The sequence below is a fragment of the Drosophila ananassae genome (genome assembly GCF_017639315.1).
Source record: "Drosophila ananassae strain 14024-0371.13 chromosome Y unlocalized genomic scaffold, ASM1763931v2 tig00000096, whole genome shotgun sequence".
NCBI classification, from domain to species: domain Eukaryota; kingdom Metazoa; phylum Arthropoda; class Insecta; order Diptera; family Drosophilidae; genus Drosophila; species Drosophila ananassae.
This window is the reverse complement of record NW_025319058.1, coordinates 216,777-234,152: the sequence shown is the minus strand read 5'-3', so window position 1 is coordinate 234,152 and position 17,376 is coordinate 216,777. Positions and strand designations below refer to the sequence as shown.

At 42.0% G+C, this 17,376-nt stretch overlaps 1 protein-coding gene and 1 pseudogene across 1 annotated transcript; one reads left to right on the top strand and one right to left on the bottom strand.

The window, feature by feature from the left end:
* Positions 1-7,619: 7,619 nt before the first annotated feature.
* LOC116656487 lies at positions 7,620-14,542 on the top strand (annotated as a pseudogene).
* Positions 14,543-15,154: 612 nt separating this feature from the next.
* On the bottom strand, positions 15,155-16,106 carry LOC123258173. Its single transcript, XM_044718051.1, has 2 exons — positions 16,047-16,106; positions 15,155-15,994 (listed from the first exon to the last, which is right to left on the bottom strand). The coding sequence occupies exons 1-2, from the start codon at positions 16,104-16,106 to the stop codon at positions 15,155-15,157; spliced, it is 900 nt and encodes a 299-aa protein (XP_044573986.1).
* Positions 16,107-17,376: the final 1,270 nt, after the last annotated feature.

The following is a 17,376-nucleotide window of genomic DNA, read 5'->3' as shown; positions in this document are numbered from 1 at the left end:
CCTCGCGGGCAGGTTTCACCCGCACGAGTCTCATGTCCCATCGGTGCAGTTGCTGGTGCGAACCCATCCCGCTCAATCAACCCTGTTATGAACAAGGATCGCAATGCTGAGCTAGTGCTCCTGCCAACAGCAAATGTACTCGTTCGTGGTCGATCTGGAGACTTCCTGCCTTGCCGAGCGTTACTGGATTCCGGTTCACAAGTACATCTCATCTCGTCGCGGCTGGCGAATGAACTTCAGCTTGGCCGCTCCAAATGCTCCACAACGGTGGCCGGTTTCGGCGGCGCTGGATTTGAAACAGATGGAGCATCGGTTAATGTGTGCTTGAAGTCCCGCCTTAGCACATATTCAGTGGAAATTGAGGCTGTTGTAGCTTCACATATAACGGACTATCAGCCTAGCCAGGACATAGATGCTTCGGGCTGGAAGATTCCTGGTAATATGGACCTAGCTGACCCCAACTTCCACAAAACGCAGCGAGTGGACCTGCTGATTGGAGCCGGCTTATTCTTTGACCTGTTGTCGGCTGGCCAACTCCAGTTAGGTCACGGGCTCCCAATTGCTCAGAACACTCGATTTGGCTGGGTGTTTTCTGGCCACGGTGGACTATCACGGGATGTGTCGGCGCTCTGTGGTAGGGAGGACAACCCATGGAACAACCTCTGCAATAATGTGACTGCTGCCCCTTCCGACATTGTTATTGAAGGCCCACCCTTCAATGGGGGGAGGATGTTGGGCCAAGCAGCCACCAAAGAATTCATCTAAAATAATTATAATATGCTAAGCTGCAGCTGTTGTTATCAGCATGTTTCGTCTCTGTTTTGTCCCCAGTTTCGCATGCGCTTTATTGGCATTTGTAACGTATGCAAGCTCTTGTTTTGGTTTTTGTTGTGATTTGGAGTTGATTGGAGCCGCATATATTAGGGTTAAATTGAGCCCAAAATAAATATATTGAAACTATAATTTGAAACGCGTATAGTTATTCGGCTGCTATTAAAAACTATTAATAGCTCAACAAAGTATTTAGGAGTCATGCTGGAAGATGGACGCATAGGCTAATCCGCAACCTACAGGAGTGGTTCGGAAGAGACAAGGGCCAGGTGAGTTGCCAACTTACCCAGTTTCTTTCAGGCCACGGAGGGTATAGAAAGTACCTCCACATGATCGGGCACGAGGAAAGCCCAGAATGCCCCAACTGTCCAGTAGCAGATGAGGACCCAGAGCACATCCTCTATATCTGTAGGAGGTGCCCTGCAAGAGCAGGAGCTCTACCAGCTCCAGAGCACCTAATAAGATATATGTGCAAAGCAGAGGAGCAGTGATTAGCCAGGTTATAGCTTATACACAGGGCGACTTAAGAAGGCTAGAAAATGAACGTCGCTTAAGGGAGAATGCCTAGGTTAGGCAACCCTTCCCCGCGAAGTAATACCTTACAGTGGTTCCGCGGAGTCTGTGGTGTGTGCGGGAGTGGTTTTAGTACGTAGGCACTGGCTAGACATGCCGGTGAATCGTGCATACTATTGGTACGGGCCAATAGTGTCTAGGATAGATTTACACCTCAATTGCTCAATCAAAAAAAAAAAAAAAACTTATGATTCAAATAGAAAACAAAATATCGCAGTAAGTAGAGTGTGATGTGTGCAAAACGATGTGGTGTGGTTCAATGCTTAAAAGCCAGAAAGGCTGAATTACTGAAGCTACTTGTTGAATTGTATAAATATAATAATCTAGAGTTACTTATATTTAAGCTAGTGTAAATAAGATATTCCGTATAGTACATAATATTATAATAAGCTATTATGAATTAGACCTTATCGATAACGATTGTAATCAAGCTTTACTTTATCTTCATTAAAGAGCTTGAAAGAATAAGATTAACTTTTCCTCAATAAAAACTCGAATCTCAACATGGTAGTAGAACAAGGTTAATTAAACAAGGTTTATTAAACATGTAAAGGAAAAATGAATAGTTTTGTTATAAAATAAAAATAAAAAGTTAAAAGAAAAGTTTTAGTCCAAGTAAAGAGCTTGCGAACTCATACACACAAATCTACGACAAAGTGGCACGACGAACGAAAAGAGTCAAATTTAAGGAAAAAAATATATGTATATATTAAAAATAAGAACATCTGCATTAAAGTGAAGCGTGTTTAAAAGCATTTAAAAGCATCAAATACTCACATACATTACAAAGGAACACGTGGATGCGAACAGATTAAAAATTTTGAAACAAAAAAAAAACGTGACAAAGACCAAGTGAAGAACTACAACTAAAAGCGAAAGAAATATAAAAGACAATAAAAGAAAACAGAACAGCTTTAAAAGTCATTTAGGAATTCTACACTGAATTCAAAAAACTGATCAACGCAAGGTGTTGCAGAAATTAAAAAGGCAATAACTATGGCTGCTCAAGCAAGAATTGAAGACACCCTAATACCCGTCTTCGATGGAACAAACTTCACAAGTTGGAAACTGAGATTGATGGTTCTGCTGGAATACAAAGAATGCAAACAACAAGCAACAAGGATGAAGACCGATAAGGAAGCTGAAGCGGATTGGACTAAGAGAGACCTAAAAGCGAGGATGATGATTATAACTACAGTCACTGACAGACAGTTGGAATACATAGGTGAATGCAAATCAGCCTAGATGATGAAAAAGTTTGATAGTATTTACACAACGAAATCAACGGCGCTCCAGATCATACAAAGAGGCAAAATAGAAGAAATAAAACTCACCAATTATACAGAAGTGGACGACTTCTTTGTTGATTTTGAAAACTCAATAAATGATTTTAAAGCAGCAGGTGGAGTTTTGGAAGAAGCAGAAAAAATGAGATATCTTATAAAATCATTGCCGCCGAACTACAGCAATATTGGTGATTTTATAGATATTGTACCAGAGCAACAAAGAACAGTTTAATATGTAAAAAGCAAAATAAAAGAGAAAAATTTCAACAAAAGCGAGACGTCTACGCAAATGCTAAAGGAGTCTGTTTCAGTTGTGGCAAATATGGACACCAGAAAAAAAACTGCTATCTCAATCAAGGAAATCAAGCAAGCCAAATTGCTATTCAAACTAGACAAAACAGAGGTTTTTATCACAACCTGGGCAGAGGAAAACGGGCAAATTTTCATGGCAGATCACGAGGCTCATACAGCAGAGGCAGGGGATCTCACCGAGGATACGTGAACGAGACTTCAGGCAACGAATCGAGCGCAGCATGGTCTGTCGAGTTACATCATCCTGCAGCTAATGGACCAAGTGGATGTGACTTCAAGGACCCAAGCGAAAATGCTTATCAATTAAATTGGATCTTGGACAGCGGCTGTACGGACCATATAATCAAGAGCGACAAATATTTCGTGAGTTATCAGGATCTAAAAATTGCTGTCGACGTTAAGCTGCCAGATGGCAAAACTTTAAAAGCTACCAAAATTAATAATATCAAACTAACTTTTAAAACCTACTATAAAAACAAAACTGTAGAGTTAAAAAATGTTTACTATGTAAATGGAATTCAGGAGAATTTATCAAGCGTATCAAGAATAACGAAAAACAATATCATTGTTGCAAAAAACAGTAATGCATAAATATATGATCAGCATAATGAATTAGTAGTCGTAGCTAATAAAGTAAACAACTTGTATGTGATAAAAGGTATTGCAAAAGAAACTGGTAGTATTAAAGAAGTCTATACAAATGTGTTAAAACTAACAAATAAAGAAAAATGGCATAGGGCACTTGGCCATATAAACTTTAAATATTTAGATAAATTAGTTTCGGAAAAATTATTAGAAGGTTGACCAGATAAGATAGAAAAAACTGAGATTAAGTGTGCGAACTGCTTACAATCTAAAATGTCCAATAAACCATTTGAAAACAATTGAATAAAATCTAAAGAAATTCTCGAAACAATTCATACAGACTTAAATGGACCGCATACTACAGGCTATGGTGGAGAAAAATATTTTCTAAAATTCGTAGATGATTATAGTAAGTGCACTAGGCTATATTGTATCAAAAATAAATCAGACACGGTAAATTGTTTCAAAGATTATATTAACTTCGTAGAAAATAAATTTAACAAATGTGTGAAAAAATTACAGTGTGATAACGGAAAGGAGTATTTAAACAAAGACATTTACACTTTCATAAGAGATAAAGGAATAGAGATACTAACTTGTCCTCCATATGTACATGAACTAAATGGCGTAGCAGAAAGATATAACAGGTCAGCTATGGACATGGGCAGATGTCTTATGCGGGAAGCTAAAGTAAATAGGCAGTACTGGCCCGAAATTATGAAAGCAGTAGCCTATTTAAAGAACAGATCAATAGGCAACACACAAGAAAACAAAACACCTTTCGAAATATTCTTCAGCATTAAGCCAAATGTTAAGAATTTAAAAATCTACGGCAGCAGAGTATTTGCTAGAATACCAGAAGTTTTAAGAAAAAGCAAATGGGATGACAAAGCTAAGGTCGGAATTCTTGTAGATTACAATCAAAACGGTTATCGAGTACTAATGAACAATAAAGTTATTAATGTTAGACATGTCGATATAATCGAAGACAAAACGGAATTAATCTGCTTAGAAGAATATGAGGAAGTATATAGCAATGGTAAAGATAATGTTCTTAGTGAGACAGAATCTGAAATATGTGAAGATGAGCAATCTGAAAAAGAAGCAAAGTTAGAAAACAAAAATCTGAATCTGAGTCAATACAATTACGTAGATAATATTGAAACATTGAGAAAATCAAGTAGGAAAAAAATTCCGGTAGATAGATATGGTAGTCCAACAACCCATTACATATATGTTAATCATATTGATGCGAATGTTCCAAATACATTCCACGAGGCGATAAGCTCTAAGAATAATGAAGACTGGATTAGAGCAATGGATTGCGAAATTAAAAGTCTGAATAAGAACGAAACTTGGATAGCTGTCGATAGACCTAAAAATAAAGAAGTCACTGTTGTGAAGTGGGTTTTCAAAAGAAAAGGTGATGGCACTTTCAAGGCTATACTAGTAGTTCGAGGTTTTCAACAAAAAGAGGATATTGATAATGTATATTCGCCAGTAGGACAATTGCAAACTTTAAAAACACTATTATCATACAGATGTGTAAATAATTTATATATCGAACAAATGGACGTAGAAACAGCTTTCCTAAATGGCAAAGTAAAAACCGAAGTCTATATAAACATGCCGCTAGGGTATGAAATGAGTGAAGACAAAGTATATAAATTACAAAAGGCACTGTACGGTCTTAGAGAAAGCCCAAGAGCTTGGTATGATACGATAAATGAATTCTTAACAGGCCAAGGATTTATAAGAAGTAAGTACGATTATTGTTTATATGTAGATATTGCAAAAAAGGATCCAATTCACTTACTAGTTTTTGTAAATGACTTGTTAATTTGTTGCAAAAACCTGTCCAAAATCGAAGAAGTAAAAGCTAGTTTAAAGAAAAGGTTCTCTATGAAAGACTTAGACGGTATGAAGACTATGCCAAGCTATATTGGCATAGATGTAGACTATAATAATGAAAGAACTAAAATGACATTATGTCAAACAAAATATATAGAGTCTTTAGCGGAAAAATACATGTTAGGAAATTCAAGATTATACGATACACCTATGGAAACAAATTTAAAGTTAGAACAAGCATCTGAATCAACTGAACATATAAAATATAGAAACTTAATAGGAGAATTACTCTACATAATTACAGGCACAAGACCGGACATAACATATAGTGTGAATTATCTCAGCAGATTCCAAAACTGCTAAAACGAAACTCATTTTAAATATGCTTTAAGAGTATTGAAATATTTATATAGGACAAAAGACTTAAAACTGACTTTTTGTGATAATTTAAATAACGATATTCTAGACTGTATGGTAGATTCTGATTTCGCAGGAGATTGTATTGATAGAAAATCAACAACGTGTTTTGTTATAAGGTTCCAAGGAAACCCAATCTTCTGGAAGACAAGAAAACAAAATTCAATTGTAAAATGTTCAACTTTTGCTGAATATACTGCTATGTCAGAAGCTGTAACTGAAATATTATTTACTAGAAATTTATTAATGGATTCATTTAAAGAAAAATTCAGTCAACCCATAAAAATTTACGAAGATAATACAGGAGCAATCGCAATATCTAAATTCGGGAACTTTACAAAAAACTCGAAACACATTGAATTTCAGTATCACTACATAAATGAGAGCTATAATAAAGGCTTAATCGATATTGTAAAAGTAGATTCAGATAAAAATTTAGCAGATATATTTACCAAAAGCCTATGTAAAACTAAATTTTTGAATAATAGACAATCGCTAAAATTATTGTAACAACTTGTAAAATATTGTCAAACTGTGACAAAGCTAATGGTAAACAAATGAAGTACAAATGAAGTAATCTAGATTATAAATTTAAGGAGGCGTGTCTATAATAATCTAGAGTTACTTATATTTAAGCTAGTGTAAATAGGATATTCCGTATAGTATATAATATTATAATAAGCTATTGTGAATTAGACCTTATCGATAACGATTGTAATCAAGCTTTACTTTATCTTCATTAAAGAGCTTGAAAGAATAAGATTAACTTTTCCTCAATAAAAACTCGAATCTCAACACTACTAAATAGCGGAAGTAAATTAGAATGGAACAGCTCGGTGAAAATACACGCCGAAGTTGAACACATGAAAAATCTGCTTACTCAAAGAAAGAATAAAATCACAGCCACACACACATCCACCTACACTGCAATTCAAAACATATCCAAAGACACAATAATAAAATCCACCGCCGAAGCAGGAGTTACCAAGAATAAAGAAGAGATGCCCCAAAAAAATAAAAAAATAGGCAGGTTTTTATGAAAAAAAAAAATACAAATATAAACAAAAAAAAACACAATATATATAAGGCCAAATAGGGCAAGTTTTTTTAAATGAGCCAAACTGAATGGCAAATAAATAATAAATTAAATTATACGATTTACGCAAAAAATTATATACCAATTTTTGAGAAAATACCCAAAATGGGTTTAGTAGATGCAAATCAAGTAGACTCCACAGCAACTGTAATAAATAAAATTGAGTCCAACACAATGAACAACGGATTTGACAAATATCCTATTATCAATTATTGTATTCATTTCGATCGCATTCATTTTGTACACAGCATACGTTTTTCATAATAAATATATAGCAAAAAGAGCGATTAATAAAAGCCAGGCTATCGATCTGGACAAAATAAAAAAAAAAAAAACAAAAAGAAATTTTTTATATATAAGTTAACTAAGTCAACCGGGCGACGGCAACGACTGATCGTCCGACAGCTCGCTCCGGCCAAATTGCTGACCCAGCGTCTGGCCGGAAGCTCGTGCATAGCCGGCAAGCACTGCCCACTGGAGTGGCCGCTATGAGTCTCACTTTTGTTAGTTCTTAAGTTCAGTTCTGCTTTTGCATTAATGAAATAAAGAGCCATCGCTCCTATATTGAAACTCCGACGATCCGTCGTAAAACACTTATTATTACAAATCTGACTGAGTCTCTAGGCCAGCAGATAAAGAGGGACAGTCATCCCTCCAACATAATCTTCCTAATTGATATTCTACGGCCAGCCGGCTAGAAGTCATCAAAGGGCCTGTTGCCCCAACTATTGCCTTTCCATATCTTATTAATCTGGAGTGGTATTGTCGACGGCGGTTCATCACCTAACCACATTACATTAATTGGAGCCCAACCTCTTAAAGTACCCACTGTAGCAAATTGGGGAAACATGTAAGTGAGCACCTCCAATTACATATGCTTTCCTATATCTGCTTTAGTTTAGCTTCAAAATAAATAAAATAAATCGCTGCCGGAATAATTTCTGCAGCTCCACTTTAATATTTTTGTGTTAACTTTGTATTAAATAAAAACTAATTAACTCATTATTTGTTTGACAATTTAATGGTGAATTATATGTGCGATAATAGTATTTGTTTTATGCTGTCTGTGTATTGTTTGCATTTTACTGCCAAAAATAAGTACGGATATTAAATATCTCTAAAGCATTAGGCCGCCGCTAACGAACAAATTTGTGTGAATTTATTTAAAATTATTTTTCACTTAATATCGGCGTTTAATTCTGCAGTTTGGATATTCATAAATTGTGAATTTGTTTATATAATTCGTTGTGCCTCTTTGCTTAGACTCTAAATTCTTAGTATTTGCCTCGCAATACATTTTTTTTATTACCCCCACTCTGCCACTGCTGGAAATCCGATCCCGCTGCATATGCATTTGTGTGGCAAATTCTTGCTATTCATTTCTTTGTTTCTCATAGCGGAGGCTCAGTCCCCGCATACCCTTGACCCAGTCGCTGCTTGGCAGGGCACGGGTTCGATTTGACGAGCTCATTTACTTGTCGCTAGAGCGGCGGCTCCGACCCCGCACACCCCTTGCCATGCCAACTGCCTTCATGGGCAGAATAGCTTGAGCAAACATTCCCCTACCAGTGCAATTTAACTTGGCCACATACATATAAGCTCTCCATTCCAGCGGTACAGGGTGAATAAACAATACGCCAGTGACTCAGAATCTGATAGCGAAGGGCCCCCGCATACTAACCCCATAGTAGGAATTATGGACCCAGAACAACTTAAAGTTGTAATTCAGGCCGCGGTTAACCATGCCTTGGCAGAAAGGGTCAACAAAGAGCAGGAATTGCGCCAAGCCATAGAGCAGTTGGCCGCTCAGGTGGCAGCGGTGCAAGTCGCACCCGCACAAGCAGAGTCTCCAAAAATCAAGGTTTATAAGCCCATTGACATCAAAGGCAATGTTCAATGCAATGAGCCTTTAGATGCCGTTAAATGCCTGCCCGAATTTACGGGGGCACAAGAAACGTACGTCTCTTGGCGGCAAGCGGCGGTAGCTGCGTATTACATTTTTAGGAATTATGTTAATAGCGCACGCCATTATCACGCGGTAGTCATAATTAGGAGTAAGATTAGGGGCCCTGTCGATGCAGTGCTATCCTCGTTTGGCACAATATTGAATTTTGATGCGATTATAGACCGCCTAGATTTCACATATAGTGACAAACGACAGATTCACGTCATCGAGCAGGAAATGGGCACCCTCAGACAGGGAAGGTCGAGAAGAAACTCACCTTGCTCACTAATAAGGCAACTATGTCGTACGAAGCATCGGCGGCAAGAATTTTATGCGAAAAGTTCCGGGATGATGCGCTCCTTATTTTTATTTCGGGCCTCAAGCGCAGCCTCTTTGATGACCTTTTCTCGGCAAAGACGAAGGCCAACTGCGCTGGCATTGGCGCAAGAAGTTGAATCAAACCATGAGAGGTACACGTTCGCAGCATCGTTCGCGAAGAGCCTGGAAGATAGGGACAGGAAGCAAATTCCAAAGGCGCAAGATCGCCAACAAACATCATATCAAGGGCACTCCCAAGGAGGTGCGGGTAAAAACCCGCACTTCACCAAACAACACAAGGCTCAGGTGCACTCCGCTCCGAGCGGTGGCAGGCGTCACGAAAACACGCCAGAACCCATGGATGTTGACCCTTCAATGTCTAGGTTGCTCAAGCCATCTCAAGCGCCGGCCTACCAAAATAGGAAGCCGGCCGGATCCGATCGGTCCGGCCCGCCCAAAAGGCAGAGGGTAAACCACATTACCCAAAGCCCAAATGGAACCGAGGATATACCGCCACAGCTTCAAGCGCGTCACAAGAGGTCAGTGACGATGCTAACCTTGAATATGACTCAGACGCAATTCATTTTTAGGGGAAAATCCCTGCTACCTGTCATCAGACGAAGAGTAGCGGGGGTAAACATGAGACTTTTAATAGATACGGGCGCGTCAAAAAATTTCATCCGTCCATACGAGGGATTGAAAGGTGTCCGCCCAGTAGAATCGCCATTTACGATACATTCGATCCATGGCGTCACCACTATCACTAAAAAATGTTATGTTTCCCTATTTAACTTGAAGGCCACGTTCGTCATATTACCAGATCCTCCTTTGATGCCATAATTGGTCTTGACCTGTTAAAACAGGCAGGGGCATCGCTTTGTCTAGCTTCCGGCCACCTCAAATGGGGCTCCGAAGTAGAAAATTTAGAGTTCCAATCGTGCCCCGACGTCAATTTTACCAACATTGATTGCTCGGACACGCAATCTCTAGTTAAAGAGGCCTTTATCAAAATGCTTGGCGAACGAAAAAAAGCCTTTGCAAACCCCAACGAGGACGGTTGCAAACAACCATCAGGACGGTAAGCGAGGAGCCCATTTATGCCAAGCTTTACCCATACCTAATGGGGGCTCCAGATTTGGTCAACAGCGAAATCCAAGAGTTGCTAAAGAATGGCATAATACAAAAATCAAAGTCCCCCTACAACAACCCAATATGGGTAGTAGACAAAAAGGGCACTGACGAAGCGGGCAACCGAAAAATGCGACTCGTGTTGGACTTTCGCAAATTTAACGAGAGGACGATACCCGATCGCTATCCCATGCCAAATATCTCTATGATACTAGGGAATTTAGGCAAAGCCAAATACTTCACGACACTTGATCTGAAGTCAGGCTACCACCAGATCACTCTGGCAGAGCGTGACCGCGAAAAGACTTCCTTTTCCGTTAACGGAGGAAAGTACGAGTTTCGCCGGCTTCCGTTTGGCTTGAAGAATGCTGCCAGCATCTTCCAGAGAACCATCGACGACATACTGCGAGAGCAGATTGGCAAATTTTGCTATGACTACGTTGATGATGTCATCGTTTTTTCAGAAGATGAAAACGCCCACATACGGCATGTGGATTGGGTTCTTAAGAGCCTGCTCGACGCCAATGTTTTTGCTCGCAACAAACGCCGCGGCTAGCTCACAGAGGTTGAGGGTACGTTCCACCAAATTTTTTGTTTCGACGTGATTGCCCGAGCCCAGAAATAACACGGTATTGCTTCTTTTCAAATAAATCCCCTTTATTGTTATTAATTTACAAAGCAATAAAGAGAATCTTACCGGCTGTCTGGCTCAGCCGACCGACCGCTCGTCCTCCCGTCGATCCCCGCATGGGTTGGTGCCAATACCACAAACCGGCGTCGGTTTGTGGTAACGCGAGTAGGTCGTTCGAGGCCTCATGCTTGCCCTGCAGACCTCGTCCAATACCTCAGCAAGTGCTGCCGCCGTTTCGTTGGCCGAGGCAAGGGGGACAACAGTCGCGCTCTGCGCTCGGTTTATTACTGTTTGGACGTCGAGGGTGTCCTGGCGGTACGCCTTTCCACTGTAGGGTGGGTTAGGGTCAGCCCGGCCCGCTACCAGTGTGCACAATATTGCTTCATGGTCGCTAGCCGTGAAGGTGTTGGAGCCGCGGCCCAAGCTTCCGCTCGCAAAGGTCAGGTCGATTATAGATCCAGCGCCTGCTCTGTTAAAGGTCTCCTGGTTACCCTCGTTGAGTAGCGCCAGGTCCAGGGGAGCCAGTATCTCCAGCAGGGCTCTACCTCTGGCGTTTGTGGTGCTACACCCCCACTCCCGGGCCCATGCATTGAAGTCCCCTGCTATGAGCACTGGGTGCCTGCCTCTCGCATCAATCACTATTTCTTCCAAGACCTTGCAGAAAGCATCGTGGGTCAGGCTGGGAGCTAGGTAACAGCTATATACCCAGGTGCCTTTCCATTGTGCTCTTACGAATCCTTCGCTCTTGACTCGACTTGGCGTTTCCATTGTCCCGTTGCAGAATCAGATTGCCGCCTTTCCAGAGGTGTCCGTCGCCCACTCTTCTCCCAATCCGACGCTGTACGGCTCGCTTAGGATAGCCAAGTCTGCCCTCGCTTCGACCACCGAATGCCGCAAGATGTCCTGCGCCGCTCTACAGTGATTCAGGTTGAGCTGAATCACTTCCATCCTTCATGTGTTGTCTGACGTGTATGGACACTTCCCGTCCTTCGGTGCAGCTCCTTCATGTGTTGTCTGACGTGTGTGGACACTTCCCGTCCTTCGGTGCGGTTGCACAGAAAGTCTTCCATATCGTCTAATCGTCCTTCATGTCTTCGTTTTAATGATGTTAATCGAAGGTCTTCTCCTTCGTTTCCTCGTGATGATTGTGCCTTTGGCTCGAGATTTTCGCCTGTTTTCCGGGGCCTTTGTGACGGGCCTGACACTGATGGGATTCCATCCGAAAATATTGCTTCATATTTTTTCACAAGCTCTTCTAGCGCTTTGGCCTTTGTGAAATACTCATTCTCAGGACTTAGGCTAGCTCATGAAGCTTGGCATCATTTTTTTTAAACTGGGTCCATGAGTGGGTTAGCTGTCTGAGTCTCTCCTCGAAGTATCCTCCCTTGAGTTTACGCTCTGCGGAGTCCTTAGTGAAGTTTCTTATTAGCCTTTGAATGACTATGTTGCTTTCAATTTGCTTCTGGCAAATTGAGCATTTGGGTTAAGCATCTGGGTTACAGGGTCTGATTCTGATCCCATGATTGTGGTGTAAGTTTTTTTTTTTTTTTTTTTTTTTGAGATGAACGGCCGTGTGGCTTGTGTTCAGGGTGTGATCCTTTAGCTAAGGATCACGTCGGGGTCACCAAATGTTCGTCCGTAGAGCGTAATGCGGCAACTACGTCAAACTTGAACTCACGGGAGTACCGGTAGGTCCCGGAGTCGTAGCCAAAGACCGTAAATAGTCTTGACTAAATTTACCTGGATTCTGCAAGGGACTGCTCGGGTTGGCCAGACGCTTGCTGTGATCAGGATGGAGTTGATGTGCTTGAAGTCCTGGGGTGGTTTTCCTCAAGTACCGGTGGTATGGGGGTTCGGCTGATTCCTTATCGGCCGGTCCTACTGGCGGTCCGTTTCACGGGAGCAACACTCGAAGTAGGTTGATAGCGCGGGGTCTGCTGGTGGTCCGTTTCACGGGAGCAACACTCGAGCTAGACTGGTATGCCGCGGGGTCTCCTCGTGGTCCGTTTCACGGGAGCAACACTTGGAGTAGTTAGGTAACGCGGGGTCTACTGGTGGTCCGTTTCACGGGAGCAACACTCGAAGTAGACTGGTAAGCCGCGAGATCAACTCGTGGTCCGTTTCACGGGAGCAACACTCGAAGTAGACTGGTATGCCGCGGATCCTACTTGTGAACCGTTTTACACAGGATCACTCGAAGTAGGTTGATTTTAAGTGCCGTGGTTCAGACACTGAGTAACGAGACGATTGACTCTGATTTCGGAACTATCTTTAATATTGTTAATGCTTATTGCTAATTATTACTAGGTGTGTTAATAGGTTAGTGGGTTGTATTGCGACATGCTGATGTGTATTGGATCAAATTACTAAGTGTGCATATAGGGTAGTAGGTCTAGTAGGTGCCAACACCTGGCAAAACCAATGAATTTAAGAACTCAATGAATAATTCACAGTTTCGTTGCCATCACAAGCTGCTTCAATAGATTTGTATGACACCAAGTCCCAAGGCAACAACTTTTGTATTTGTAAATTTAATGCATTGACATCCACATTTTTTGCTGACAAAATCGCTCTTTCAGAGGATGGATTCCGTTCAGTTGTACTTTTCCAACATTACGCCACAGTCGCGATGATTTTAAGCAAGCATTGATTTCATCAGCGTACGGCATCAGCGTACCAAATATTTTATCATTGATTTTTGTATGTTTTTTATGTCTCAAACGAATGTTTATGCGCCATAGTGCATTCATCCCAAATAATTATTTTACAGTTCAGGTTGCCCTGGTGGCCCAATGAAACCATGGACGAACGGGACGGAGGTGGCGGTGGTTCCGGTGGCGGAGAAGACTTCTTTATAGCTCAAAGATTGAGAAGCATTGCTGGACCTACCTTCGAATTGGCTCTTACTGAGGCGAAGTTTCGGGCCGCAACCGTCTGTGCGTTGGAAATCTAACTGGAGATGTCATTGATGACGAGCTCCGTGAAATGTTCAAGCCTTTCGCCGAAATTGGAGATATATTTTCAAATGTGGAAAAAAACTTAAATTCCTTAAGGTTGACTACCATATTAACGCCGAGAAAGCCCAACGCGCTCTGACGGTTCAATGAGGAAGGTACGAAAATTGTGTGTGTGTTTCGCTCCCAACGCTACTATTTTGCGAGTAAGAAACCCTACTCTATTTGTGTCTTTGGAGAGGGCTAGCATCACAGTTTATGACCGCGGAAAGCATCTCGGTGAAGGCATTGTTGAGTTTGCTAATAAGTCATCGGCTAGTGCGTGTCTTCGTTTGTGCAACGACAAATGTTTCTTTTTGACTAGGACCCTGTCTAGTCCTCTAGACCCAAGTTAATGACGATAATGACGGGTTTCCGGAGAAGGCGTTGAACAAGGGGATGCCAGAGTTCAACAAGGAACGTAGGGTTGGTCTCAGATTTGCAGATTCGTTAGAGCATAAGTACGGATCGCGGTGGAAGCAGTTACACGTATTCAGGGCACAATCCCAAATCTGACTGTTATAGTCTCGGAGTAAAATGCATAGAGACAGACGGACACGCTTTATTTTTATTTGTATATTTATATATATATATATATGGTCTGAGATGATTTCTTCAATGCAATACCATTATCTGGAAAATATCTCCCTTTAGCCTTAAGCTTTACTCTGTAATTTTTTCTCCAAAATACTTTCTGAAATAATAATACCAAATATATATATATATAAATATACAAATAAAAATATATATTAATTGAACTGAAAAAATGATTTTGATTTTTATAAATTTTAAGTGACTGTGTTAAAAATATGTAAGTATATACATAATATGTACATGTACATATATATTATATGTATATGTATTACATACTTAATTATTTGAAAATTTCATTTTGTTCTTTTAAATTTTAATGAATGCAACATAAACAGACTTAATTGATTAACCAAATTGATTGAATTAAAATTGTTTAGATTTTGCAGAGCTGCGAAAACGCGAAATGGACATTGAACGTAGGAAGACGGAGTGGGAAACGCGCGAGAAGGAAGCTGTGGACATGCGCAAACAATTTGAAACCACCACGATTGGAAAAATTTATTTCAAACACAATCAAATGACTAAAAAATTTATGAAAATTGTATTATAATTATAATTAATATTTTTTATATTATTATAATAAATATATAATGTTTACCCACCTGTTGAGATTTGTAACGTAGGCGATAGTTCGGCCGGGGTGGCAACCCGGGGCGGCGGGAAAGTTAGAAAAACCCCGTGGGAGCAGCGTTCAATCAGCCGCGTCCGTTGCAACTTCCACTCGTTGCACGACGAGATGACCTTCTTCAGTAATCGTCTCATCTTCGTGACCCAGAATCTCGTCCGGATCTGAGCAATCGTCGCATCCACGTTTTGATGTTTCATCTGGTCGTGGAAGTGTCTTACTACCATCTCCGTAAGACTGTGCTTGTGTGACAGTATTACAGGAATCCTCGCACTGTACGGCATGAACAGCGCGGCATCAACTCTGCCATAGACTCGCAGAAGTCCATTTTCGCCCACGTAGGGCGCCAGACCTCGAATCTCGCTCGAGCTGGCGACGTCCTTTCCGCGTTCCGCCGACCTCATCTCGTCGGGAAACGATTCCAGTTGGGCCTGCCTGACTACCAGGTTCTCCACGGTCTCACACTCCGTTGCAGTAAGTCCATATTCCTCGAACTCGCTTTTCTGTTTGCGGCACCGCTGCGCAAACCTCAGGACCCAGGCTGTGGTCCTCACCAGGCGACTGAAACTCGAGAATCTCTGAAACGGGATAACAAATTCATTCGATGCCACCAATGCGAACTCACTGGGCATCTCCTCATCAGGTGCATCCAGAACATCCTCGGTTCCCTCCTCAGGCGATGGCCAGCCGCTTGCTGGCTGCCTCAAAAATGCGGGACCGCTTAGCCACCGGGATTCCGGGCTAAGGTCCGCCTTGCTCTGCGACCGCGTCGCATCATCCGCTGCGTTGTCAGCTGTAGGCACCCATCTCTACTGGGAAACCGTTTGGGACTCAAAAATCGCCACTAGGTTGCCAACAAACTGCTTGTATCGGCGGTGGGTGCTGCCGATCCATTTCAGCACCGTTCTTTAGTCCGTCCATAACACCGTTTCACTTCACCGTTTGACAGTGTTCTGGTTCCATTCTGGTTCCAAGGACAGCTGCCTGCAGCTCCAGCCGTGGGATAGACATCGTTCTCATTGGCGCTCATTGACACACTTCGTCTTTGGGCACACGAAGCTAACTAGCACGTTGCCATCCTCGTACGTGGCCCTCCAATAGGCCACCGCCGCGAATGCAGATTGACTTGCATCCACGAACACATGCAACTCGATGGTTCGAACTGCTCCACGCCCCAAATAATGGTGAGGACATCGGAACTGCCCATCGGGGGGGCCTCATAGCCTAGTGGTTAGTGTACTAGCTCGCTAAGCGTGAGGTCGTGGGTTCGAGCCCCACTCGTGTCAAGTGCATGGCCCTGCAAGTTTTTCGGCGCTCGCGCATGTGATGTAAGTAGCGAAAAGCTCTCGTTGGATTCTCACTATTTATAATTATGTGCATGAGACCCGAAAAACCGGCATTCCCAGATGTCGTTAGGTGGCAAGCCCACTTCTGAGATAGGTTGCACTCGGCTAATCACCGGATCGACTGAACAATAACGATTACAGAAACAAACACATGATTAGAAAAAAAACACCCACACCCCCAGCCCGATGACGACCCGCCGCTTTTCGCAACGGACACGAATCGGACAATGGAATGTGAGGACCCTAATGGAGCCATCCAGAATTGCGCAGTTTGAATAAGGAGATGGGCATAGTTAGGATTGGAACCCTGGAGTGGAACCCGCAAGGAAGAAGAAGAGTGGGACGCCCCAAAGCTAACCTGGCGCCGATCTACAATACGCGAACTCGCAGACAATACATCACCTGGGGACTTGGCAAAAAGAACAGAGGGTCCGGTGGAATACACATGTGGATGCCCTAAGCTCCCATACGGAGTAATAGAAATAAAAAAAAAAAAAAAAAAAAAAACATCGGAACTGTCCCACGGCGTCCATCTCTCTGCGCCAGGCAGCAAAGGCCAAGGCCTATCAGCTCCGGCAGTGGTTCGTCCCACTGGATCTTCTGCCTCCAGATCTCCAGCAGCAACAGCTTTGCTGTAATCATCGTGTAATCAGCAGGCAGCAAAGGAACCTCAATGGGTCGAACTTCGACATCAGCAGGCTCAAATTTTCCCTCTTTGTAGGGACTCGATCTCCAATGTAACGAACTGTTTTTGCTTCGCAACAAATGCCGCGACTAGCTCACACAATTTGGGGGTTCGTTCCACCGAATTTATAGATTCGACGTGATTGCCCGAGCCCAGAAAT